Source organism: Colossoma macropomum, unplaced genomic scaffold (genome assembly GCF_904425465.1).
Source record: "Colossoma macropomum unplaced genomic scaffold, Colossoma_macropomum, whole genome shotgun sequence".
Classification (NCBI taxonomy): Eukaryota; Metazoa; Chordata; class Actinopteri; order Characiformes; family Serrasalmidae; genus Colossoma; species Colossoma macropomum.
The window spans coordinates 26,482,552-26,509,268 of NW_023494793.1; the positions used below are offsets into that span (position 1 = coordinate 26,482,552).

The following is a 26,717-nucleotide window of genomic DNA, read 5'->3' on the forward strand; positions in this document are numbered from 1 at the left end:
TGGTGTTTGGTCTCTATTTGGAATTCATTTAGTTGTGCAGAGAACTGGGTAATTCATTCATGCTATAAAGTCACAAACCCACTATAAAATCTCCACCCTTTCTGAAGTAGCTGACACATGCAGTCCTTTGGTGGGAAAGTAACATGTAGTTTCAAAGTCTTATCAAACATTGGTCTCTTTGCGAAGTCGCTCCATGCGCTGAATGTTGGACTCCAGAGCAGTACGGTTGGTGATCTGTGTGGCACAGCTGGCTGGAAACCAGCCTCTTTCACCATCCCTCATCCGTTCCCCGTAACACCAACCTGGAAAACAGTGGAGTTCAGTTAAAGCTGCAGACAAAGCTTCTCACAGTACTGGAAGTCAGATGTCTGCCAGTATGGTTGCTGATGCAGTACACAGAGTGTTGTGGACATATTTAGATGTATATTATAAGCAGGGAAAAGCTTCAGGTTTTTAGCCTTTTGAACAAATGGTGGAGTGAGTGGACTACTGCTACTCAGTCCTTAGGCTGTTGGTAATACCTACAGAACACTGCAGGGTAAACTCAAATTAAAAGATCACATGACCAAATAAAGCCAGAAATGGAATATTTCAGGCAGCATTTCATTATAATTACTAAAATTAGTATTTCTGAATGAGCTATTGCTTTGATTATAATTTGCACCCACCATCACTAAGTGTTTTTCCTGTTTTGCAATATGTCCCTGTATGCGTCCACATAAAACTAAGGCACTATTTTAACATTTCATTGAAATTTATGGGCTCATACAAATCAAAATAAGCCTTGTTGAATTTTTACAATTCCATTTTACCTTAATAGGACCTTTTTAAATAATCACACAGGTAAACTTGGTCAGTTCACTGAACCATACTGTCGCTGTCCAAAAAAAAAAGTATATGCATTTTCATATTTTTGATTTCCAATTTTCTATTCATTATTTGAACACAGCAGCTGTCCTTTACATTGTGTGGAAAACGTAATGAATTCACCAAAAGTACTTTGAATAAAATCCTTTCACATTAACTTGACAACTTTCTGCTGTCTCTTGTGAAGTTACTATTTTAAAAACCTTTAAAATAGTAACTTATGTAACGATATGTAACATCTGATGACTCTGCTCTGTTGTGCTGCATCATGAAGTTTATAGGTGCAGGTTACTGGCTTGCACTTAAAAATGGACTTATTCCATTCTGCACTTCCCCTGGTCTCAAGACTATAATACTCACAATGTAACTATATGATTAGTAACAAGAAACCATGATGCAGATGTGTTTACCAGACAGGACGCTGTTGTTAGGTGGAGGAACACGTCACCTAAATAAAAAGGGTTTCAGTTGCCGATAATGAATTAAAGCTATGCACATTACATCATGCCAGCTGCTTCCCACCAGTTTCAATTCACCATCAACCGTAGCAGTGATGTTAGTGGTTAAATGTTCCTTCAGCATCACATTATTGCTCTTGTCATCTTTGCAAGACCCAACCCACTTGAGTGGTCAGATAATGTCTTTAGGTATGACAATGCCTTCTCACCATCCACTTCCTGCAGGACGATGACCACTTCAGCCTGCTGGAGACTCAGCTCGTCTGGCTCTTTGGGCATATAGGCTTTGGTGGCCTCGTATTGAGGCAGATCTGAAATAGATGAGCACAAATAAGCATGAAAAACATTTGCTGTCAATAATATAACTGAGCTGCTAAAGTTGGCTTAATTTTAATGCAGGAATAAAAGGAAAATTCTAGAGAGAATCTGAGATACAGTTTTTTCCTTTTGAAACAATTAAGAAAAAAGAAAACTATAAAACTGATCAATGAAGCCTTAATGGAATTTTGAATCAAGCGTTATAATAATTACCATTATTTACTATTGTCTTACTGATGTACCTCTATATTTTCTGTATCTAATCTCAGACTTACCATCTTTGTTAAAGATACTCTCCGCTTCCTTGTGCCTGCGCAGAGCCCTGACCCAGCGAGCTCTGTCCAGCCTGCAAACACAGTCATTCACATTTACATCTCTTCTTAAAAAATACAAATATACAAAAATACAAAAATACAAGTACTTTAATAATTGTTAATTGTTCTCCAGAGTCACTGACGTCTTGCAAGCTGCCAAATGCTGTTTGATGGGTGATAATTGTTCACATCTGTGCCAGCAGATGGAGCTAGACACAACACTATTATGGCCACTTACTTGTTTTCAGCCACTAATGCCATCTGTTCACAGCGCCCCTCACTGTTGGGCTTCATGGCCAGCCGCAGGTAGAGCTTAGAGTCGACCTGCTCTTCCTCTACCTCCACATTCTCCAGAGTGGCGTAATCACATACCACGTAGCTCTCCTCACTGTATAATTAAACACAGATTCAAATTACAAATACACAAACACACTGGGACAAAACTAGGTTATAGGGATGGGCACTGTACTGATTTTTATTTTTATTGTGATAAGCCACAAAATGCTTTTCTGAATGTTCTGAATAGTGTAAGTACTTTAAGAACACAAACTGCGTGTTTCATTACAAAGAGACATTAGTCCTGGTTAAGTGGATTCAGAACACAGTATGCTGAATAAAAATAGTTTTTATGTTTTTAAATGTGGCACTACTGGTTCTTTTTGCCCCTGCCAACTCATAAATCCTCAGAAAAACAAAGTACTGTAATATTACCTTTTAGTTCATGATATAATGTTTTGTATCTATAAAAAAGAATCCACTGTGTTGCATTTATTTGGTATAAGCACAGTAAATGCTGAGGAAACTGTACAAGGTGATTGAAGAAATAACTCAGCAGTTCTGACCACACAATCTAATTGGTTGAAAATCAATCTACCGATAACAGCACATTTTTTTCACCATATTTTATCATTTCACTAACAACAACAACAACAACAACAGCTGCTAGAACTACTTTTTAGGCGGAAGAAATCGGCCATATGAAACAGTGAGTGCATTTATTGGAGTCATGGAGTAACAAGTTTGGGAAGAGGAACATGTCTGAGACAAAATTCTCACAATGCCCCTATGCACTAGGCTTCAACGCGTTTGGCCACACCCTTCGTATTTTACCTCAGCAGTCTCGTTTCATCTGTCGCAGCAACTACATATTCCAACACCTCTGGCTCCAAATCTCATTCTCCTCACGTCTGACACTTCCCCATACTTCTGGATACCATCGCTTCTCAGCTATTCCCTGCATAGCCCTGCAAAGCTAGTCTGCCTTTCCCCTTTTTTCTCCAGTCCCAATCCTTATCCCCTGGGTCACCATACCTTCCCCCCCCCTCCCACTTTCCCTCGGACCGAACTAACATTGGTGCATTTTTGAAGATGCTGCCTGTGCCCCTGGAGACCTGCTGCTCTCCTGGTCAATTCCTCCGCTCTTCTGTGACTGCTGATTTTGGCTTCCCTCATGTCATTGACTTTGCTCTCTCATCCCGTCCAACCCTCAGTACCTGGGAACCATGTCCTTTCACCATCACTGGCCTTTTGGGGGCTTGAATTCGAAGTGATTCTCATCCACTGTCATAACTGAACAACCATTCTGTTGCTAACAGGATGATCCATTGCAGACTACCTCCTGCAGTGACCAAAACATCATCCAGCTGCTTCTGCCTATCATTACGCCCATCAACTCCCATACCCAGTTTTCCCCCACCTTCTAACGGTCATTCCTGCTCCATATTCATTCCATCCAGGAGGTTGTGTTCTGCTTTAGTCTTGTCTAACCCTTTACCCGCCACGTTTATCACAATTTTCACAATCTGGTGTCAACCTGGTAAGGATGGGTTCCTCTCAAGGATTCTTCCTCGCATCACTGGGAGTTTTTCCTTGCCACTGTTGCCTTCTGCTTTCTCGTCAGGGGTTCAGATCCAGATGTCTGTTAAGCAGCTCGCAACCGTGTCATCACCAAGACCACTGAATCACATTCACCTGCTCAATCTTTCCATCCTTCAACCTCAGTAACAACACTTACACACTCCGAGTGCCATACATGGGCCAACTTAAACAGACCTCTTTTCTGCCTAGGCTAAACTCCTCCACTAAACCATGTGAAGTGTAGCACACTACCCCTAACCAAGATACCTAAATGCTAGACCATCTGACCAACCAGCTCCCCCATATTACTCTGGCATACACTCATACTAGGTTATTTTCCTAAGCAGCTACAGTGTGTCACCACATCAGAATCAGCTCTTACATGACAGACATTTCTAGTCCAGTAATCTTTCTGATTATGTCAAGGTCCCTCTAACATACTGTCCATACACCTTACTCAGTTCTAGACCCAAACAGTTTCTGAGTCCATCCTTGAGTTCTTTTTGGGGGTCCGGCATAGTATGGTCTGAACTTGTAAAATGGAGTAATAAAATAATTGAAGTTTGGGAGGAGAAACATGCCTGAAACCTCTCCTCCTTCCAATCTAACGCTCTATAAATTCATATCACTTTTCGTCTCCTGTGGCGAAGTTCTCGCAGTCCCCAACACCACCCCATTTCCTCCCTGTTCCTGAGTCTTAACTCACTTAAAGGGGGGTCTGGCCTTCTAGCGACTTCTAGCTGCTTTGCAACCCACCAGTAAGCTCACAGAAGGATGTGACATAAAATTCAACCCTCGTGCTGCAGCTTTTTTCACTTTACCAGCTAATATGAATATGCATTATCTAGAACAGGGTTGTCAAACTCAACCACTAAAAGAGCCGTATTAAAAAATCTCAGAGTTTTTACTACATTTTTACTTAATATTTTGTCATGACACAAACAGGCCATTGTTTATTCAAAATATGCCGAAAGTGCAACAGCAAAATAGGCACTGAATACTTATTCAAAAATAATTCTAAATAAAACTAAATTGTTATTTTTTAAAACTGTCTATCTGCTTGAACTAGACACCAGGCATCTTTTCTTTTTGTTGTAAGGGGAGGGTGTCGGAACACACACTATATTGCAGTGCATGCTGGGGACTGTAGTTCATCTCAGGGTGAAACAGGCTAATAACAATTGAAAATTAAAATAATTTCATGGGCCGAACAGGACTGTGCCATGGGCCTGACTTGTGTGTGACACATGGGATCTAGAAAAAAAAGAATCTTTTGTGCACTATTGCTTTAAGAAGCGGCCTGGAAAGCATTACAAAAACAGTGACTTACAGGCAAAGCTCCAGTTATGAGAATGGCATCCCACTCAGATATGACAGATATGAGACTAAACTGCAGTCCAGCCACACTTCTTGAGCTTCCTATCTTTGCTGAGATGTGAGCAGTGGCTCGAGTCAGGGATGTGACTCAATTGCAGAGGTAAAGGAATCTAATGTTAGGAGTCATGCAGGAATGTCAGGCATGTTACGCTACAGCAGCCATCTAAACCCCCCCCTACTGAGAGCTGGTCCTGAGGCACTCTGCCTGTACACTCTAAAAGACCTCCTGCCCACTGACCTCCTGCCCAAGATCTAAACTAAAACAAAACATTTGGAAAAGGCTCAAAATTGTTTTTCATTTATTAGTGGGAAGGTTTCGGGAGGTCCTAATTGTGGTCCTGGAGGGCCAGTCCAGTGTCCAGCACAGTTCGGTAATTCTCCTGCTCTAACACACTACTACTAAGCTTGGTAGTTAAAAGATGAGTTGAAACGGTTGTGTATGAGATAAGAAATCACCCAAACTGCGCTGGGCCCTCCAGGACCGGAACAGAATACCCCGGTTTATAAATCTTCATTAGACTTTTGAAGATTGTTTCACATCAAACCACTCTGAAAGACTTTAAGTACTTGCTGAGTACTTTGAGTTCTTGATGTCATCACGTCTGCATTCTGTTTTACTGCATACTACAATGTACAGTTTTATCAGTTTTACATATAAACCATTAAAAAGGATGGTGGACCTGCCTTTTTTTCCTAGTGACGATAAGCACGTCGTTGAAGACAAACAGGTAATAGCTCTTGTGGCTGAAAGCCTTCCAGAAGATGCCCAGCTCCTCCAGGCACATGGCCAGCTCACCTCTCTTCCGCAGCCAGCGAGAGGATGAGACCAATGGGAACGGCTACACACAAAAACAGAGTGGAAGAGGAGGTAAGTCTCTGAGGGAGTATAACAGACTTAAAAGTGCTCTGTTCCAGAGCTTAAAGCCTATAATCAACATAGTTTTTTCCCACCCAATCTGCAAGCCTACATAAGCAAGTCTATCTTCTCCCAATTCAGTCAATGTCCAGCCCTTAGTTAGGTCACCCCTGATCACACAATGCTACTGAGCTGACCACCAAGGTAAAGGCTGGCACATGCTTCCTCTGAGATACATGAAGCTTCACCACACCACAAAGATACTGATGGATTTGTTCTCTTGAGTATTTTCAATATATTGCTATGACTTCTACTCAAGTATATTAGTAAGTAAAGAAATCAGCTTTTTACTCTGTTACATTCTAGCTGTTCATATTTAGTTATTAATTTCTTTTTTGTGTTTGACTGAAATATGTTTTGTTGGTGACTCATAACATCTGTACTGCTTTGAAATTGGTCATGCCTCTAATTTCGGAACATTACCATTTTATTTGAGACAAAAAGAATCCCAAAAAGAGAAGAATCAAGCCTAACAAACTTCAGCTCCTATGCTGATAGATGCTGGATTTATTAAGAACTTAAGTTGCTTAAGTTACTCAGAACTTAAGTAGTTTTTGGTATTTCTACTCAAGTTGTTTTTAGGAAGGCACTTTTACTTTCACTTTAGTCATTATTTTACCCAATTATTAATACTCTGAGTGTGGGTTTACGCTACTCCACCCATGTCTGAACAACATCACTGCATGCTTGGATGAGAACACTAACTGCCATGTCTGTTGTGTCAGCCTGGGGGGGGGATGCCCTCACAGAGAGAGCGAGGCCATCAAACAGGGCCAGCGATTAGAAGGTTGCACCACTCAGTAGCCTTTTACGCTGGAGCTACAAAGCTAATGTAGCTAACAAGTAATGGAGCTTCTAGCCAGCAGTTTAGCAGGCAGAAAGTCATAGCTTACCTCAAACTGTACTGAGCTATGAGTTAATCTCATATATTGTTGCTTATGTGGTTTGTGGCACTGAATGACAGTGTTATCTATACAAATGGAAAAACGCTTCATGATAGCTGCTATTACATGTTTTAGTTGATGACATACGTCTGTCCATTTTTATAGTCAGCAGTGTCCAATGAGCTGTCGGAAACCACATAAGCAAGTCTATTTGCAATTACTTTATAAACTGACATAGTTAACATAGAACATGAAGAGTTGGCGTGCAGTTTCCACAGTGCTAACTGGTTGGGTATAAGCTATTTGTTATCTACCTTAGCCTCATTGCTCCTGTACAGATCTGAAGTAGCAAACGTCAGAAAGCCAAACTGAATGGTCTATCTGAACTGACCAGTTACAGCTGGGCTAGAGTTAAAATATGTGTAAGTTATTTTTTTTTTTTGCCAACGATTAATGTTAAAAAATATTCCACTGCAATTCCAATTAAGATGTTGCTCATTTCTTCACTCTTGGATGGTTTTATGTTTATGTACATACATTTACAAAGCATGTCAGTATAGGATTAGTAATGTACAATCTGTTTTGGTGACTGTAATTGGCATTAAAGGGCAGGGCATTGTGTATGGCTCAGAGATGATTGCAGTGCTGCAGTAGAGACCTTGATCTTCCCAAACTCCATCTGTTTCTGGATGGTGTACATCTGCTCAGTGCGCTCCATCCTTCGGGCTCCATCATTACAGCTTTTCACCAGCTGACCAACAAATAAACAAAACAAATAAGACCTTGTAAAACAGCCTTGAGCTTTTACAGGCGTGCAGTATCACTAACAACAGATGAAGCAGTCAACACAAGCAGAAAGCACTTATGTTAACATGACATCATCATCATACCACTCAGCTGTTGTTTAAATGCCTTTAGTGGCAGAGTTTAACCTATTAAACTAAGGAAAGTTCCTTACAGTTTGAATGGAAGACTTTCGTTTCTAACTCTCACACTACATTACTTACAGATGAGCTTCATAGTAAATACTGTAAATACTGTGCAATTCATAGTGACATGAGTTACTGAATAATTCATAGTGGTTACTGAGTTATTAATATGAAATATAATACATTTAATTATTCAAATTTGCCATCAAAGTAGTTGGGCTGTGTGCATATTCACGCTGGGCAGTAAAACGCCTCAACATGTGGAAGGTGCTACCATGTTTTCTATCACTATATAAAACATGCACTAGGTTGCCTTTACTGTCTCATTCAGGGTGCAATTCAGGTCAGCAATTATTTTTCTGTATTTATTTTTTTGTTTAAATCAGAGTAACAATAAAACCAGACTGAGGTATGACTTATATTCCTCTTAATATGCAATTTATTGTTTAACATGAAAGTTTCTACCATGACTGACTACAGAGCCTGTAGAAACTGTCAGAATAGGCCTGAGTTTGTGCTATAGGGGATCTGAATGCAGTGTACCTTGCTGATGGCCTTCAGCGCCCAGCGAGCTGCATAGTATTCAGGCGTCTGTTTGGTGGTCTTCTGACAGATGGTCTGCATGAATGTACAGAGAGGGGGCAGCTTAAGATGCATAACTGAATAACAGAATACTACTTTTTTATTTTATGCACAGGGAAATCCAACTAAAAGCATTGGGGGCAGGAGGTTCCTTACATCCATCAGCAGAGGCAGGCGGGTGACCCTCTGCATGGGCAGAATGAGGAAAGAGATCATGGGTAATCCGCCACATTCAGGACTGCACTCAATCTGCTTCAGCACCTCCTTAAAGGCTGTGTTGCTCACTCTGCAACACACACACACACACATCACAGGGCATTAAAGCTGCAAAATATATCCTTTATTGTTATTGTGATATCAGCTTTGCAATACTAATAGCGCAAAAGGCTGCAATACACAAATGACCAGTCAAATTGTACTTTACTGTGTGCTGTGCGCAGTGAGTATGTCGACCAATTACATATCTGTGTTTTGATGAATTTAGGTATGAAATCCACCAAAAGCAAATAGTTTTGTTCAAAATAATGCTGGCCAATCTTTAACCATACCACATTATTAATTCACTGGTGGATTATAAAGGGGAGTTTCACTGTTTCTTAAACATTAAGTTAATTAAACTGTTAAGGTGTGTTCATTCAGGGTAGTCTGTTGTGAAGTGCTTCGTTCTAGTGAAAACTGAAAGTCAGAATTGTTCACGGTGGTGGTGATAGGAGCCAGATGTCTAAAGAGTTGAATGCCTCTCAAAGCTACACTGCCATTCAGAAGTTTGTTTTCATTAATATAAAACCAAATGAAGACAAATATACAGAATGATTATATTATGATACAACTTTGAAGTTTCAACTAATTTGTTGAAGGAATGCTGTGAGTTTAAAAGGACGCCGATGCATCTAGCATAATGAACAGAGCTGTACATGATTCCATAATGACTGGAAAAGCTGCAAAACACTGAGAATAAAGTTATAGTAAAACATCTACAATGCCTTGTATTTATAAAAAAAAAAAACAGTAGAGATTAAATCTCAGGCAGATAACTTATCAATAAATTATTATATTTTTTATCATTTAATAACCACTTGGTGTTCCCTAAAACCTGAAAAACTTAAAATACTTAAAAAAGGTGTGACATGAAATAGTTATGAACACACTGCCTCATGCCTGAGATGTTGTTCTACAAAAATTTTGAGAAAGGTTTTTGGAAATGTATGTACCCAAAGAAAACTTTTTTTTTTTTAGATCTATTGGAGTTTTACCTTTGTGAACAAATAAAAAGTCTCGTAGGTTCACTGGATGTTTTGGAAAGTTAATAAAATGGCTATATTTGCACTGGAAACATCACAACTCCTGGTTTCTATCACCACCACTGTAAAAAAAAATCTAGGCTGGTACTTTTTTCTACGATGCAACATTTCACATAAAAACCCTCTGAATGACTTAAATCTCAATTAATAAATTATGCAAAATTTTGAAAAATCAGTGAAATCCCCTATAACATATTACCAGGTGTTTTGCAATATATTTGCAATATGTAGCAATACTAGAGTTTTCAGTTTGCAAATAGGATGTACGTTTGTATAGTACTGCAGCCACACAAACAGCACCTGGGCCAAAAGCTGACCCTTCAATCTGCCATTTTACCATTCCTTCACTGCCATTACCTGTGTCCACATGGCTGCCCCCACCATTATATGACAACTAATCATTTAGTTTCTTTAGGCTGTGCTTTATACATGTTTTTTGATATATGCCATCTGTAGTATCATTTCATATGGACTGGCTGTCAGTATTCAGCTATATTCAGCTATATTTCACAAAACTGGTGATTTATTATTACATATTCAAGCCTGATTGTCTCTGAGTGCTTACAGTAGTTTCTGCAGCGTCCTCTGCTGGAAGGTTTCATTAGAGCAATAGACAATATATGGCTCAAAGTGGTTGGTAGCGTGATCCTGTACAATGTCGCTGATGTCCTGAATGACAGGGTTTAATTGGTGACGCCTCTCAAGATCCTCAAAAAACCTGAAGAGAAAGCCAGAAAGAGAGATGAGTTCTGAGTGGAAAAGCTTTAAAACACATGCTGAGGCACATCATTTAACATTTCTATATCCCTAATTGCATTTAAACCTTGTCATAAATGTCTCTTTTCACCTTTTTAGGGATGCAGACTTTACGTTTAATGGTATTGAAAAGTAGAAACTGAAAGTGACTGAAAATACTATGTGAGATACTTTGCTATGATTTGCATATGAAGTTACTGAAGTTTTGCTGTTTGGAAAGAAATAATCATTTATATATGTTTGTCAAGTTGGAAGTGCTGACTTGAAGCTGGAAATACATAATATAAATCTAATGCACATTTACTGTTCGTATTTTATTATTTAACTACCTATGTAATTGTGTAATTACGCAGTAATAATATGTACTGAACAGCAAAACTTCAATACCTCTAGACCTTCTAAGGTGTTAAAAGTTTAAAGAATGCTGCTTTTGTAACGATTCTGTAGGCACTGCATTTAACAAAGTGCTGTATGCACAGTGGCCACCCTATTAAGGCTTTCTTTAAGTTTACCCTGCCTCTTTGGCAACTCCCACGCTGTGAAAAACAGCCGAGAGTCCCTCCCGTGTCCCTACACACAGCCTAATCTCAAACACCCTGCCCAGCTGCAAATGGCATACTTGACAAACCAGTTATGCATAACTTGGCTCAGCTTGGAACTGTGCCGTATCTTTTGGCAGTATAACACAACTTCCAGGTATCTGACCCAAGTCTAGGTCAGATTCAGTCATTCTGAGTAAAGTCCATTTCAAAGTGGAGAGTGACCCTGCTTTAGAGAAACATGACTCCTACCATAGCTGGGCTGATAAACCAGTTTGGCTGGCAGGTCTCGACATATCCTCTGCTGCGGAGAACACCGCGAGTGTCGGAATAAAACATGTTAGAACACAGGCATGACACACTTGGAAAACTTCTGAAGAAGGCAGTTCCAACTGTAGGATTTTGACGTATTAATGTTTGGTTGTTGTGATAGGAAGAAAACCTTGTAACTCCATTTTTATCAGCTGCTTTCTACACTGTACGAACATTTTAATGATGAATAATACACATTCACATACATTAAAGTTAAGAATGTTGTTTCCTTCTCCTATAAAGCTACTGTTCAGAGGTGTGAAGTTTTCTTACAATAGACACAGTTTGCTTTTCCTCACTGGCTGATGATGACTGCTAGCATCTTTGCTCTTTTATGCTGCTTTACAGTGTATCACAGGCATTAGAGAGCACTAAAGAGGTCCTGTTTTAACAGCATGCACTGACTGATGGGAGAAGTAAACAATTAGTTATTCTACTATTGAGAGATACTGCTTGTGCCGAAGGGTGGCTGTCTGCCTGAAGCTGGTTTGGCAAATGTGGTGTTTGCTAAGAGATCTAAATGCTCTTTTCTATGTACAGAGGTGGAAAATACTTGAGTAATTAAACTTTGTTACTATACCTCAAATCAAGTTCACACATTTGGAATCACTTGTGATTAATAATTACCGTTGTATTATTTGATAATTACTCATACAGTGTGGGCTGAAATACTACAGGCTAGTCACTGCAGGTTTCCGAAGATGCTACTCTACTGAAGAGTAGTGTGAGGTTTTGACATGAGATCATTAAGAACATCAATACAGAATGCTGGTCAATTGAGCAGTATGGAAGAGAATGGCTATGAAAAGGAAATGTAAGGCACATAAAACATTTTCTTTGGTCTGCATCCATTCTTGGAATGTAGAGGTTATAAGCACTATAATATTCCCCCTCTAATAAAACAGACCGCAGTACCTAGGCCTACTTTAACATGTTTGTGAAATTTAGAAACTGGCAGTGTGTTGTGTTTCAGTGATGTACCGTTTGCTGACTTGCTGGATGACGGAGATGTTGGAGAACAGGTGATGGTGCTCAGTCGTGGTCAAGGTCTTCCTCAAGGCCTCGCTGGCTTTAAAATGCCGCACCAGGATGCTCAAGCTGTGCTGATAGGAGTACTCAGATGTCATAATCTCAAAGATGGCCTGCATAAACACACAGAAAGAAGATATCAGAGTAAAACATCTATACAGCTATGAGCATAATTTTACACTGCATACAATGAGTTGCCAGTTCAGTAGATATACCCACCAATTTGTGAGCAGAACATCATCTACAATATGTTTATGTATCTTGAAAGTGGTTGGGATGTAAACAAAGTCATTCACAGTGATTTGATTGTGAAATGTTTAACTGACCTACTCCACTGACTTCTTTACAGTGGTGATGATAGGAACCAGGGGTCACACATGTCCACAGCATGAAAATATGCCCATTTTATTTACTATACAAAATGACCAGTGAACCTACATGTCTTTAAGTTTTTTTTTATCTGTAATGCTAATGATAAAGGTAAAGTAAAAGAGGTTTAGAGGAAGACCAGCAACAAGGATGGAAACAATCAGAGGAATTATAACCAAGTCCTTAAGCAGGCTATAGTCCCAAACAGAGGACAAGTATAATAATAATAATAATAATAATAATAATAATAACAACAACAACAACAACAACAACAACAATTCTGCTCAACACATTCAGCACCTTATATAATTCATACCCAAGCAAATTCATGCAAGGTCAAAAGAGGCCAATTTTGCTACTAATTAACTTGCAACTCATTGTACAGTAATACTGAGCTTTCCTTTAAAAAGTCTTTCTTTCTTCTGGATTCTTCTATTATTTTGTCCACAGTCAATTAAGCAGGCTGATTCATTTGAATTCAGGCATTACATTTCAGCCTAGAGTTCTGCCCGACTTAGTAACTTCTAAAACATCACCAGCAATATAATGCCCTACACAATCAAACACATGATAAAACACAGGAAGCAGGCAGTCAGGCTACATCGAAACTGCTTAACATCATAATCTCTGATGATGCAACAGATTTACCACCATGAGGAAAGAATCTGAGTAATAACAATATAAAACAGGTAGGCACAGACAACAACTCAGGTGACACACATGAGTAATGAGGTTTTTATTTAAAATTACTCTGAGATTTGAGATGCGAGTGCTGATGATAATCTCAGTATAACGATGATATCAGTACCAACACAATAGCTTTAAAAAGCCCTTTTCCTTATCTTTATCTTTATCTCTCAGAATAGAACAGGCTGTTTTTGTTACTGCGCCAATAAGGCTGATACAGTCATATGCAAAAGTCTGGACGTCAATAGTCATATGACACTGTTGATTTTTAAAGAGGAAACGTACACATTCTCTACAGAGAACACACGTCTGCACACGCTGTTCATGTGCTGAATTTAACATACTGTACATAAAATGTGGCCTGTGCAAAATTTCATATTTTGATTTTGGGCTTTTATTTTTTCCCCCCAATATATTAAACCCAGCAAAAAAAAAAACAAACAGAAACTTTACACTGAAATACTAAAAAATCAACAAAACATATAATTTGACCAGGGGTGTTCAAACAACTGTACATGTAAATGACTTCTGCTCTGATTGGCTGTCCTGTATTGAACCTCATTCAAAAAGTAGTCCAGGTTGAAACGCTCCTTATAACTTCATTGTGAATGGGGGGAGCCAAACTGCTGTAAGCTGCAGGTAGATATATGTGAATGTGCTGGTTTTCAAGATGAAAATGACTTCAAAATGTGTTCTCTTATTTTGGACGTATCACGAGAAGAACTAATTCAATGAACAAAGAGTTATGCTTGGAAAAAGCAGAAGGTAAAAAAGAGGCTGTAAGGTAGATTTATACTATTAGAGGAATCATAACTGAGCCATTAAGAAGCCTGAAGACCCAAACAGAAGACAGGATATTCCGCTAAACATATGGCTAAACTAATACAAGTATAAATATATATGAATATGTAAATGTGTTGGTCTTCATGACATCACAAAAACAATGAATTTAAAATGGGCTGTTTTTGCAGCTAAGTTTCTATATACAGACTGTATATACCAGATGTTAAGAAGAGCCATTTTATCCTTTCAACAAAAATCTAACCACCTTGGGAGTCACAACATTTCATGTCCATTTTACCATCTTGACTGTAAATATATCTCAGTATATGCACATAGAGATGCAGACTTTGCTCTGCTTTTAGCTTTAGCTCAGCTACAGTTGCTTTTCTCACATCTCGAGCAGGAAACTTTTCTGCAAAAGTAGAACAGTCTTTTGTAAAATGCCTCTCAACGTTTGATTTTTTATGAGGCTAAAGTCAGTTTCTCATTTGCCAGCTTATTGTTCGAATTTTTCTGTTCCACCTTAAATGGTGCCTCAGGCGGCAGAATGTAACGGCTGCACAATTTAAGGTGGAACGGGAGAATTCGAATGAGAATCTGTTGAACAAGAAGCTGAATTCAGGTTCATAACTTTTTAGTGATGGTCCTATTATCTCTAAATGATCAATGTTCGTCTTAAATCTCTCTCATTGCCTTATTGTTAGCTACTAGAGAGGCAAGACTGTTGTTGTTGATACAGTGGCCAGCAGTCTGTGCACCAATCTTCAGGGTTAAAGGGTGAATTAGCAGTTATATAGTAACTCCAGCATTTAAAACAGTTTATTGTTAAAACTGTGTTAGAACGATCAGCAGAGCTTTATTTTACTGCCAAGCAGGATTATTTAATTTTTTCCTAAAAATCTAATTCTGCTGTGGAGCCACAACAGGGCAGTAAAAGAGCCGCATGGCTACGGAGCAACATGTTGCCGACCCCTGGTATAGACTGTACGGACTGGCACGTTTTGAAACTTAAACAATGTTTACATACTAAATTAAACTCTTTTACTTTCACATGACATGGGCCCTTTAAAAAACAGCCATGTTTAATTTTGTTACCAACATTACATAATGTGGAGCGCGAGTTAATGGTTTTACACCCTGGCACTTACAGCAGATAATGGGTAGTTAGGCTGTCAGCCAAAGTGAAGTAAGAGAATAATAAAAGAATTAAGGTATATTAACATCCAGCCCTACAACTACGTGAACCACCTGCCTACGAAATTTAAGGCAACACTGACCTCTGACCCCATACGTAATCCTGATTAGAGAAAAGGGAAAAGCCAAGAATAGGATAACAGGGTGTGGCCGTGTTGTGTGTACAAGGTAGACCTTGATATTTACACAGCACTCAGACACAAGAACCAGACACTTCATAGTCACAAAGGCAGACAGGGTGCAGTCTGAACTCTCTGCCAGTCTCACAGTCCCATTAACATGAAACTGAAAAGAAGATCAGCATTACTGGAACTGGTAAAGCTAAGTAGAGGTGTAAATCACTCACACCACAATTTAATCATGTCACGGTTCAACACAGGTGCAGAATGCAGACAATAAATAAGGATGAACAACAATATCATATTGTTGTTATATCATCGGTATCATGATAATATCATCGGTATCATATTGGTTTCGGCGCTGAATGACCTTCCAGTGTCCAACCGGTGTTTTATGTTAATACATACTCAAAAGTAAGACTCACCTCTTGCCTCTTACGCTCTTCAGGAGTGATTGTCTCCAGAATGCCCCTCTCCTGCACCTGAGGGCAAAATTATACATAATTGTATAAGACAAATAATGTTACTGATAGTTAGATGCAGACATTGTGGTCACTGTAACTTAGCGCTGCACTTTTAACCTTACTTTAATCTGCACGTGGACCCATGGGTTGATGATAGAAGATTTAGAGTCTAACCTATTCAATTAAAACTGCTCCATCCTCTAGCACTCCTGCTCATTTTCAGCAACTGCTTAAATGTTCCGCTTCTAACTAAACACTTCACTGTCGGCCTCTCGACTCTCTCACCCGAGGGAGCTGGCTCCAGGTCATGTATGCCGCTTTGTAGTTCTTCACCACGATTCCTTGGTCCTCCTCTGGCATTTGGGTGAAGTCATCATCATCTGTGCCTAGAGCGTTGGACTGCAGGCCTCGCTCTTTAATCTCCTGGTAGAACCTCGGATCTGTGAAAACATCACTGTGATAATGGCGTGTGCTTTCATCACTACTCATAACTGCACAATCGGCTTGTCCACTCTTAGTCAGCTAATCAGTTGCAGTGCTCTTAGCTGACCAAGATTCAGTCAATCCACTAACTGCATTTGTTTATTTCTCTGTTAATGTATTTACTTCTGTAAAACTTCAGTAAAGAAAAACCTGTTCTGTTTATATTGTGTGCATTACAGTTAAAGCTGTAGATATTTCTGCAAATGCAAGTGTGGACCATGCAGCTAGTGAGTCTCCGCGTAAGCGTATTTTCCTGAATACACTGTTCACATGCAGCACGCAGGTACTGAAGATTATCTTATTATCTTATTATCTGATCGTTTTATCTTATTTTTTGTATGTATATATCTTCCAATGTCAATATATAAATGTTTATAAAATGTGCTGATATTTCAACACAGTAACCCAGCATCACCTAAACTTTCTGCTTTCCCAGATTACAATAGACACATCACCAAATACTGGACTGAAATATCATTCAAATCTAAATATCTGTGTGATGAAGCCATTTTTTTGAGCAAATATCTGTCGACACTGATATGGACCTGATATCATCAGGCATCCCTAGATGCAACACCGAAACAGAACGCTGAAAAATCCTTTTTAAGTTGATTCCAATAAGGTGGGGGTGGAGTGATTAGACTACGTTCACATTATCAGGTTGAAGTGGCACAAATCCAATCTTTTTGCCTTGTTGCAACATGGATCTGAGCTGTGTGAACACAAAAAATTGGTTCTTTTCAAATCAGGTTGTACTTTCGTACACTGTCCTAAATCAGATACACATCCATGCGACCCAAATGATAGTCATATTAATGTGTTTTTTCTCTGTATATGCACTTTTTACTGTCATCATTTAATGTTGGCAGAGTTGCAACGATGGTAAGCTCGAAGCTAGTGCTGGTAATAGCTCCAAAACATTGCAACCGACCATTTTCCCACCTTCTCATCCCCAGTTATGAACAGCTGATGAGCTCTTCAGATCAAATGATTGTTGCGATGAAGGCGTGGGAAGGATGAAACTGCTAGTTTATTCATTTGTTGTTGTTCATGATGCACATGATGTTATTGATTTGGATGTATGCTTGCTGGTCATTTCAAGTTAGAAGTAAGCTCTGAAACATGCTTACTCAACAACTGGTGAACAACAGCATGTTTAAAATGTGGGATTTGGGTGTAAATCATTTCTTGCATATGGTTAGACCCCATACCATCTTTAAAGGATCCTCCGTGTTTCTGGTTCCTCTTCCTCCCCAAGGTTCTCTGAAGGAGAGAGAGTGCGAGAGAGAGAGAGAGAGTGCGAGAGAGAGAGAGAGAGAGAGAGAGAGAGAGAGAGAGAGATATATATGGGGTGAAATCTGATCTTACCCCTGTGGAATGTGAGGGGCTAACATGGTGTTAGAATTCACTGGAAATTACGATGTGTTTGTTACAGCAGTCATCAAAATACATTTAAACTTTGAATGCACAATAACAATGTACTGTGTATTAAATACAGCATTTCATTCAAGAGTTCAGCTGGTGCATCAAAGTCAAGCATTCCTTCTTCTAATCGTGCTCATCTCTAATGAAGTGACGGAACGCTACGCCGCAGAAACTTTCCACAACGCGCTGTGGGCACGCTGATCAATCTCACATGTTTTCATAGGCTCTTCTGTGAATAACAAGTTTCCCCTCTTTGCAAGTCACATACTAATATCAAATTATGTCAGACCATAAGTCATAATGCAATTGCAATTTTTAGCATTCTTAACCAGTTTATACAGACAGGGATTAGTATTGAAATTCAGTATTTCTTGTAGTACCAACCTGAATTACCAGTACCTCAATACTAAGTAGCAAAAAATAAATTCTATATCAAACATCAATAACTAAGGAGTCGGTCTCATCAGCTTAATAAGCCAATTAGTGTGCTTGTTCTAAAGTCTACACTGCTGATTGGCTATACACATTTTGTACGCAGGTTATTAACCTCAGCAGTTTTTGATTACTCGACAATCCATTGAGGACAGTAAACACACTCACTTCCACCAACTCATGCTCATTTTTGATTAGAGCCACACCCACTGTCAGTCTACTGGCATTGGTAGTTTAAATATATTAGTAAAGTGGTATCAAACACTGGATGATACCAGTTCCTATACAGAGGTACAACAAAGCATACACTCAGTCAGTCAATTAAGCTAGGATTAGATTTCCTACAAATGCAACCATATGCAACTATATCAATCCACCCAATATCACAGCCAATCGAATATCCATCCATCCATCCATCATCTAAACCGCTTATCCTTCTGGGTTGCGATGGGGTGCTGGAGCCTATCCCAGCTGTCATTGGGCGGAAGGCAGGATACACCCTGGACAGGTCGCCAGTCCATCGCAGGGGCCAATCTAATAATAATAGTATAATAATTGTCAGTTATCACAGACAATCTGATGAAATCTGATGACAAATCCAATGAAAAATTACTGTTTTGTGTACTTGTTTTAAACTTTTAGCCAGCCAAGTTTGATGTCTCTGAGGTAACTAGATGCTACATTATTACTGAATTTCAATAAAACCACAAAAAAGAACGCTTTTTCTGTGTACTAAACTCTCTGCTCTGCGCCGCTCTTCACGCTGCATGCAGACACTTTGCTTGGATACAGACAGAAGCAGCTGGAGCTGGAAAACAAACAAAACTGAAAGTTTTAAACTCTAAAACGAGTAATAACAAAGACAACTTTATTTATTCTGTCACCTGTTGTGCTTGTATGACACGATAAGTAATCATTTATTTCAGGTATTGTGATGAATTGTGCTGCCTTGTCGAAATGTCCTACCATAGCGCATATTTAGAGATAGAGCTCTACGTAAAACTGTAGGTAAGAAATTTTGATCACACAAAGCAGAAGTCAGCTTCTTATTTGCCAGCTTCTTGTTCAAAGTTTTCACCTTAAATGGTGCAGCAGTTACATTCTCGTGCCTCAGGCCACTGAGGCAGTCAGGCACCATTTAAGGTGGAACTCCTTATCAAAAAATGTTACTAGCATCCAAACAATAATAATGTTACTGAGAGCTGTAGCTTACTGTTTATATTACATTGTTCACAAATTTGTTGATAGAACATCATTAATTGTAGTTAATCTTTGGCTATCTACTGCTGTATTTTTAGCTATTTTCATTATTATGTAACAGTTTTAGGCTTTATATTTAGAGTTACATTTTACAAAATATAACATGATATAATGTATTAGTATATATTATGTATAAGCAAGAACAAGAAATGCACAATTAACTACAAACATTTTTTTTTTCATCTTAATCTGGTCTCAGTCTTGACTCGGACTCGGACCTAGCGGTCTTGACAACAACAATAATCAAGGTACTTCAAGACATTTTCCCGATACACAATAGGAATCACACTTAAACAGGACTGAATATGCTGTCTTTGTTATGAAACATGCAGTTGTTTAATGTTCTTTAAGACCTGATGATGTTCGCAATATGCTCAAAAAAGCATATTGTGATGCAATACATCATAACAATATCATCATATTGTGCCCTTTGACATTTCAACAAACCGCAAAATTCAGAAGTGCAGAATTAAACAACTTGGTACAGAATGTACATGTAAACATCATTCACTACATAACTATGCAATTAATTAAGTAAATAACTCTAGACTTCCTAGAGTTAAATCAGTTTTTTTTAAAAGTAATAACTATATAATAACTGTATAATAGTATAACAAGTGTCGTTTAATGTGTACCCAAAAATAAATCATTAGCTGTGCATACTTTAGAAATATCAGATGCTATAATCTTATCATCCTACATCTCAACACTCCTCACTGACAATGGGTCTAACAAGAGGCGATTCATGAGCATATTTCAGTCCCCTTTCACATTACAACGTACACAGACCTCTGAGTCTCCTCAGTATTCAACTACTTTAATGACCCAACAGAAGCATCATCTTTCTTTATGCAGGTGTACATCACTTTATAAAGCACATGCAATGTTCGTGAACTAATTCTGCATTATCCCTCTTTCTGGACACTCCTAACTACGACCATTAAAGGCAATCCTTTGGCATTTAAATCCAAAGGATCAGCTGTCCAGAACAGCTCATTACCTTCGCACAGATACACTGCAAGTTCAATAGCATTACCAGAGATCTTTAAAGAGATAGTTTGGAGAAAAAATTTAATTAATACCATTTTCCCTTGAGCCTAAATGTGATCGATCAGTCAAGGCATGTTTGGCCTCTATAGTTTTGTTCTGGAGCTGTCAGGGCTAGTGTAATAAAAAAACATAGTAAGTAATGGAGGCTTAGGTACACCAATTAGCCTTGTAAAAACTGCATTTCTAAATTATAACACTCTGATCAAACTCAGTTCATCTCAGATAAACTTGCTTATGTGGTTTCTGACAAAGTATGAATCCTATTATGTGTAGAAATAGACAAATGCAAATCACATAACTTAAAGTAGTAACTGCCACCTTGAAGTCTGAATTCTGCCCTTCTTTTGTCCACTTGTAAAGATAACAATATGTAAGGCAATGTCAGACAACACGTAAGTCTGAGATTACTTCTATTGGAGATAACTACTTAAAGAAAATGTGTATTGGTTTAGGTCTACAGTCATAATTGATGGTCATAAATTTCCATTACTTGTTATCTACATTAGTCTCCAGCATACAGTCAAATGAGCAAACTTTGGACACCAAACACGTCTTGGCTCACTGACTACATTTAGGCTCAAGAGGAAATATGTCACTGTCGGAGCTCACCTTGCGTCCTGGGCTGGAAGCTGGCTTTGGGCTGGGTGCCCTTTCCTCAGCGACTGGCTGCAGTAGGTCCTGTTTGCAGGAGACGTCACTGACGAGGCTGGTGACCGCAGCTCTGTACGATTTGTTCCTCCGGTTCCTGCGCATGGAGAAGCCATCACCTCCATCACTGTCGTAGTCCTCCCAGGAGATGTCTGGGTTGTGGGAAAAGCGCTGGGTGTTCTTCTGGGCCTCCAGAACGACCGGCATGGTGACTACTGTGGTGTGGTGACGGTTCTTGGGGCGGCTGCTCACTGCCAGGTTCTTGGGGATGAGTTGCTGGGTGCCCCTCTTCCAAGCCGCTTCGCTCTGAGTGCTGAGCACAACGGGGGTCCGTTTGGCCTCCTCGGGCTGGGAAAGGTCTGTGTTTGAAGAAGATCGTCTAGATTGCTGGTCCACACGAAGTTGAGAAGAAAACATGTTCTCCAATAGGAGGGGAGACTGGTCCCCCATGGATCCCTGGGATTGCCTGTGAGACATGGTGGGCCTGTTGAAGTTTTGCTCTGGAAAGGAAGTACTGAGGGGCTTTCTGTCACACAGGGAACATCTGTTTGCGGCTGTCAGTGGACCATTGTTGCAATCTGTGTGTTGAAACAGAGATGGGTGGGGTGTCATCTGGAGCGGTTAGCATTACAATATAGAAGTCAAATGAAATTCAGCAGCTCTAGTTTCATAATAACAATTCTATATGGCTGCTGGTCCCTGCTTTGACAGCAAAACTGAGGCTTGCGTTTTGCTGAACCCTCCGTGACATGGCAAATTCATTTTCAAAATTCATGAGTAAGTTAAAAGGTTAAAGAAAGGGTTCACAGATTTCGCAAACATTCTTTCTCCAAACTTCTCTTTTGTTGCCTCTTATAAATTCTGCACATTTTACAATTTTGCCTAATAGATGTATGTGATTTGCACAGCTGTCTTTCTGCAATTCTTTCATGGCTTAAAAAAGTTTCTATCTAGTTACAATACTGCGCAAAGGTCAGATCACCTTTTATTTATTTGGTTTCCAGTCAAACTGGCCATAAAATACAAGTTATTCATTTCTCAGGATATATTTCTGAGGAGATATAAGAGCACAAAGACGGGAAAAATCAAAGAGAAATAAATGAAAAATCAAGAATTTCTATAACTGGAGAAAATCAAGCTCCACTTTTGCTTCAGATCTGAGAAAATCCACAGGTGTTTCTGTCCATCCTTCTACTGTGAGAAGACAACTCAATACTATGAGTCTGAAAGAATGTGTAGCTGTCAATAAACCGTACTATTTGCACTAGAACACTGAAAAACTGGACATTCGAGATGTTTTATGGACTCTCATGGACATGTCTAAATTTGTTATTGGGATTACCTGGATTGTGAGAAGCAGACAAAGCATCCAACTTCTAAGACTGAACTTTGTAGGTGTGCAAAAATATCCCTGAATGCAAGTCTAATAACTAAATATGTGTATGTGTGTGTGTGTGTGTGTGTGTGTGTGTGTGTGTGTTATTTCCTGCTTTTTTCTCCTGACACTGGAAAATGAATAACTTGGAAGTTAAAGAAATGAAGTGTAGTCTCTGACTTTTGCACATTACTGTATAGATTTATGCAGAGTTTCTCTGTGGAAATGAAGACACATTGCATTTTGGACAAATGTAATGATTAGAAGCCTGAATCACAGGGTACAAAGCTCCAGTGATATTATTACACACACCCACAGACTAAAGTGAAAGTAAACATGCAAAAAAATGTGATCCTCCTCTTTAAAGGAGAGCAATGAACATCATTGCTGAGAGCCGTGTGAATAAAATGTCCAGACTTCATTAGTGAACACTGTACCCGGGAAAAACTGACCCCTTGAGATCAGGGTAGTCTTAGAAGTGAATGTGCTTTAATTAGATAGATATAGTAGAAAGAAATAATGTCTTTGCTGTATTTGTTATAATGTGCAACTTTAAAAGTGATTAAGAGTATCTTCTTAAATCTTTTACCTTACACTATTAAACCATAATTAATGGAAATGGGCTAGTTCACTAGCGCAATTTGATTTGACTTTATCTGATTTTTGTATTGAGGGGCCCACCAAACGTACACCACACGTACGATTCAATCAACTTCTCACTACTGAAATATATTTTATATACATGCCAAAACATAAAGGACTCAGAGTGTGTTCATTCTTTTTTAAAATTCTGCTTACTTTGAGCTATATAATGAGCTATATAAATGTTCATAGAGTCATGAAAGTAAGTAGCCTTTGTCAACCAGCCTTTGTTAACTTTGTTAACCACCTTTAGCATAATAATAACTTCCAGCTTTGCAACAATGTGTTAGCACCAAGCCAGAGGTAAACTATACTCACATTTTGGTTCCTTTTTTTTTAAGCTGTGTAAATATGGCCATTCAAAACTTGTGGCAAGCATTCACACTACACATTCTTTCATTTGTATTTAGAAACCTAAACTTAAAGCTTTTCTCTGAATATTACTGGAGGAGCCTGTTAGCCAGTTAGCCATCTGCTGAGCTGCCCAGCCAACTAGTAAGAACTTTTTAATGCTAAATATAATTGTCAATCATTTGTACAATAAAGCTGTCAATGCCATATATAAGATAAATGTAACAAAAAAAACTTAAGGCTTTATGATATTTACGGCTTTACAGTAATCCACAGTATTCTTTGCTTTAGTGCTCCTCACTCCTGTCAGTGCATGTATATACTGATCAATTTCTACTTCCTTAACTATTTCCAACAAATTAGGGATAAACCAAGTCTATTATTAATATTTTCATTGTTCAAAATCCTTTTAAGTCCACTCTCTACTGAAGACAGCATAAACTCCAGTCACAAAGAAACTGTTAATAGCATCCAAAACATTACGAAAAAGCTCTTCGGACAAGTCGCCATTAGAAAATACTCATGTGTGATTGACTCATAATTAAGCAATCATCAGGACCGTGAATGCTGATCATCACATAGAGCTAACAGACTGGATAACAGTGCACTGTTAGAGAAAATGGGGGATAATGAAATTATACTATAATAAAAATGAAACTGCTGACACAGAATGCCTCAACGTAGTATATATATTTTTTAATTTATTTAATTTTATTTTGAAATGATTTAATTTTCATTATTATGACCACTTTTTTATTTTTTTGATAAATGGTTTTTCTACATCTAGGGGTTCTCTTCAAGTAAACATCCACCTTCCCCTATAGCAATTTACTCTACCTACTGGTTCTTCAACGATTCTTTAGTCAAGGCAATGGTTCTATTTAGAACTATTTAGTGGCTCTACAGAGCAGCAGAAAGGGTTCTTCTATTGTGACAATGTCACACTTGTAACAACAGAAGAACCTTTTTCGGTGCCATTTTGAAAAAGGTTCTAAATAGAAGCATATATCATACATTCTCCATCCATCTGAAGAACCATTCCACCATGCAAAGAACCATTCAAGCATGACATGGTTCTAAACAGAGGCACTGCCTTTACTAATGAACCCTTGAAGACGTGTACTGGACTCTGTCTCTGAGGAAATGTGCATTATTCATGGTTCAGTTTCAATCATAAGAAGAATCCTAATGTCCACCAAGCACACTAAAGCAGCTGCTGTTCTAGAAAATCACTTCCTAAAATATGTGGGAAGGTATTTCCTTCAAGCTGGACGGCCAAGAAGAAACGTTTTCAGTTTTCTATCCACTCATTGCGTTACATCCTACAGCAATTTATCAATGAATCGATTAGTCAGGGCCATTCAGTACAGATCTGATAACCAGCTGCAACCGGGTCCTACATATGTCCGGTTAGCATTTGTATTTGGAGCTTGTCGTGCTATATGAGAAGCATTGAATACAGCAAGAAAATGGCTGTATTGCTGAAAAACCATGACAGAAAAACAGAAAAACTTTCTTTTTAGCATAAAGGTAATACTTAAGCTCCTAGCTTTCCTCAGGCAGCCTGTCTGAGACTGCCAACCGGAACAAAACATGTCTCCACAGCTTTTACACGGTTTGTAACTGAATACTTGTACGAGTCCGTCTGTTTTAGGTTTGTTTTTGTAAATTTACAAAGTACTTTACCTCTAAACCGCAGTCACACGAGCAGTTGTATATTCAGAAGTACGTTCAGACGGAAAAACTTGCCTTTCATGCACTTTCGGCGAGTTGTTTTGTAGTTAGCTCCTCAGAAGTGCTGCTCCGTCTCTCCTGCTACAATCTCTCCCTCTTTTTCTTCTCTCTGCGTCACTCCAGGTGAGAGTGAACCAAGCCCTCAGCCTCTGTTGGGCTATAGAGCACACACAGGTGGTTTCAGCAAGTCTGGACTCTCTGGTTAATGTCCTTTACAACAACTGTGGAACAAATTTCAGTGCGGTGAGTATTTTTTTTTAATTGTTTACATTATTGCTTAGAGCTGTGTCCTGATGTGCAAGGTTTCAATCCGTGCTTTCCAGTCCTCGTACTAGGCCTGGGTAAAATATATCCAGTTTTTATTCGTTTTATCGCTGTCTCCCCGCTTCAAAACACCTGGTTCCTCTATTCAGGCAATTTTAAAACCCTTTATGAGGTCAGTCATGTGTTAGAGAAGGAAAAGCTAACGCGTGCAGTGCATGGCATCAGTCAGACAGTGAGAACTATTTATTGGGTTCAATGTGAATAAGGTCGCACTGCGCCATCTGCTGTTCAAATGGAGGTATGACCACCTTACTGCCCTGTATGTACCCGGTCTGTCGCAGGGGTAACCAAGTCTTGATGGCCAAAGTGCACTGTTTGTGGTGGACTGAGGGCTAAAAACACAAAACAGTTTACAAATAAAGGTAGAGACCACGCTATATTTCATTTTTCTCAACAAATAATGTGTTTTTTAGAAGTGTGTCCACTCTTTGTCTTTATTACAGCTTCCATTCTTTTCAGGACTCTTGCTTTCAGTTTTTCGAAGAAACCTGCAGGGATATTTTTCCACACCTCCAAAGATCAGTCTTAGAAGTTGGTCGCATTTTCTGATTCTCACGATCAAATGAATCCCAATCTGATTCGGGGATGCTGAGGTCTGGACTCTGGGGTGGTCAGTCCGTTGTTCTGAGAACACCAGCAGCTTCTTTGATTTAAGTGTTCTTCTTGTTTGTCTATGTTCTTTTCTCAGTAAGGGACTTTTAACAGATACACATCCTTTCAGACTCAGTGTTCAGTTGTCTTCTCACAGTAGAAGGATGGACAGAAACACCTGTGGATTTTCTCAGATCTGAAGTGAGAGTGGAGCTTTTTCTTCTCATCAAAGATGAAAGTACTGTTTATCTTATGACATTTTGGTGGTCTACCAGGTCTTGCATGGCTGTTAGGAGTCTCATTTTCTGTTTTTTATCATTTTTAGAACTCCAGTTTTGAAAACTCAC

General features: G+C 39.0%; 1 protein-coding gene across 2 annotated transcripts; it reads right to left on the bottom strand.

Moving 5' to 3' along the window:
* Nucleotides 1–3: 3 nt before the first annotated feature.
* Nucleotides 4–25,938, bottom strand: arhgef16 (Rho guanine nucleotide exchange factor (GEF) 16). Of its 2 annotated transcripts, none has more exons than XM_036578986.1 (15): nucleotides 25,471–25,938; nucleotides 21,315–21,931; nucleotides 17,750–17,801; nucleotides 16,341–16,495; nucleotides 16,017–16,073; nucleotides 12,392–12,552; nucleotides 10,369–10,521; nucleotides 8,659–8,788; nucleotides 8,464–8,538; nucleotides 7,650–7,742; nucleotides 5,876–6,030; nucleotides 2,196–2,345; nucleotides 1,919–1,989; nucleotides 1,535–1,636; nucleotides 4–302 (listed from the first exon to the last, which is right to left on the bottom strand). In XM_036578986.1, exons 1-15 carry the CDS (start codon nucleotides 25,475–25,477, stop codon nucleotides 163–165), a joined length of 2,118 nt encoding a protein of 705 aa, XP_036434879.1. In that variant the 5' UTR covers nucleotides 25,478–25,938; the 3' UTR covers nucleotides 4–162. The 2 variants fall into 2 exon arrangements, with proteins under 2 accessions (XP_036434879.1, XP_036434880.1); XM_036578987.1 differs by having other exon boundaries at nucleotides 25,408–25,938.
* Nucleotides 25,939–26,717: the final 779 nt, after the last annotated feature.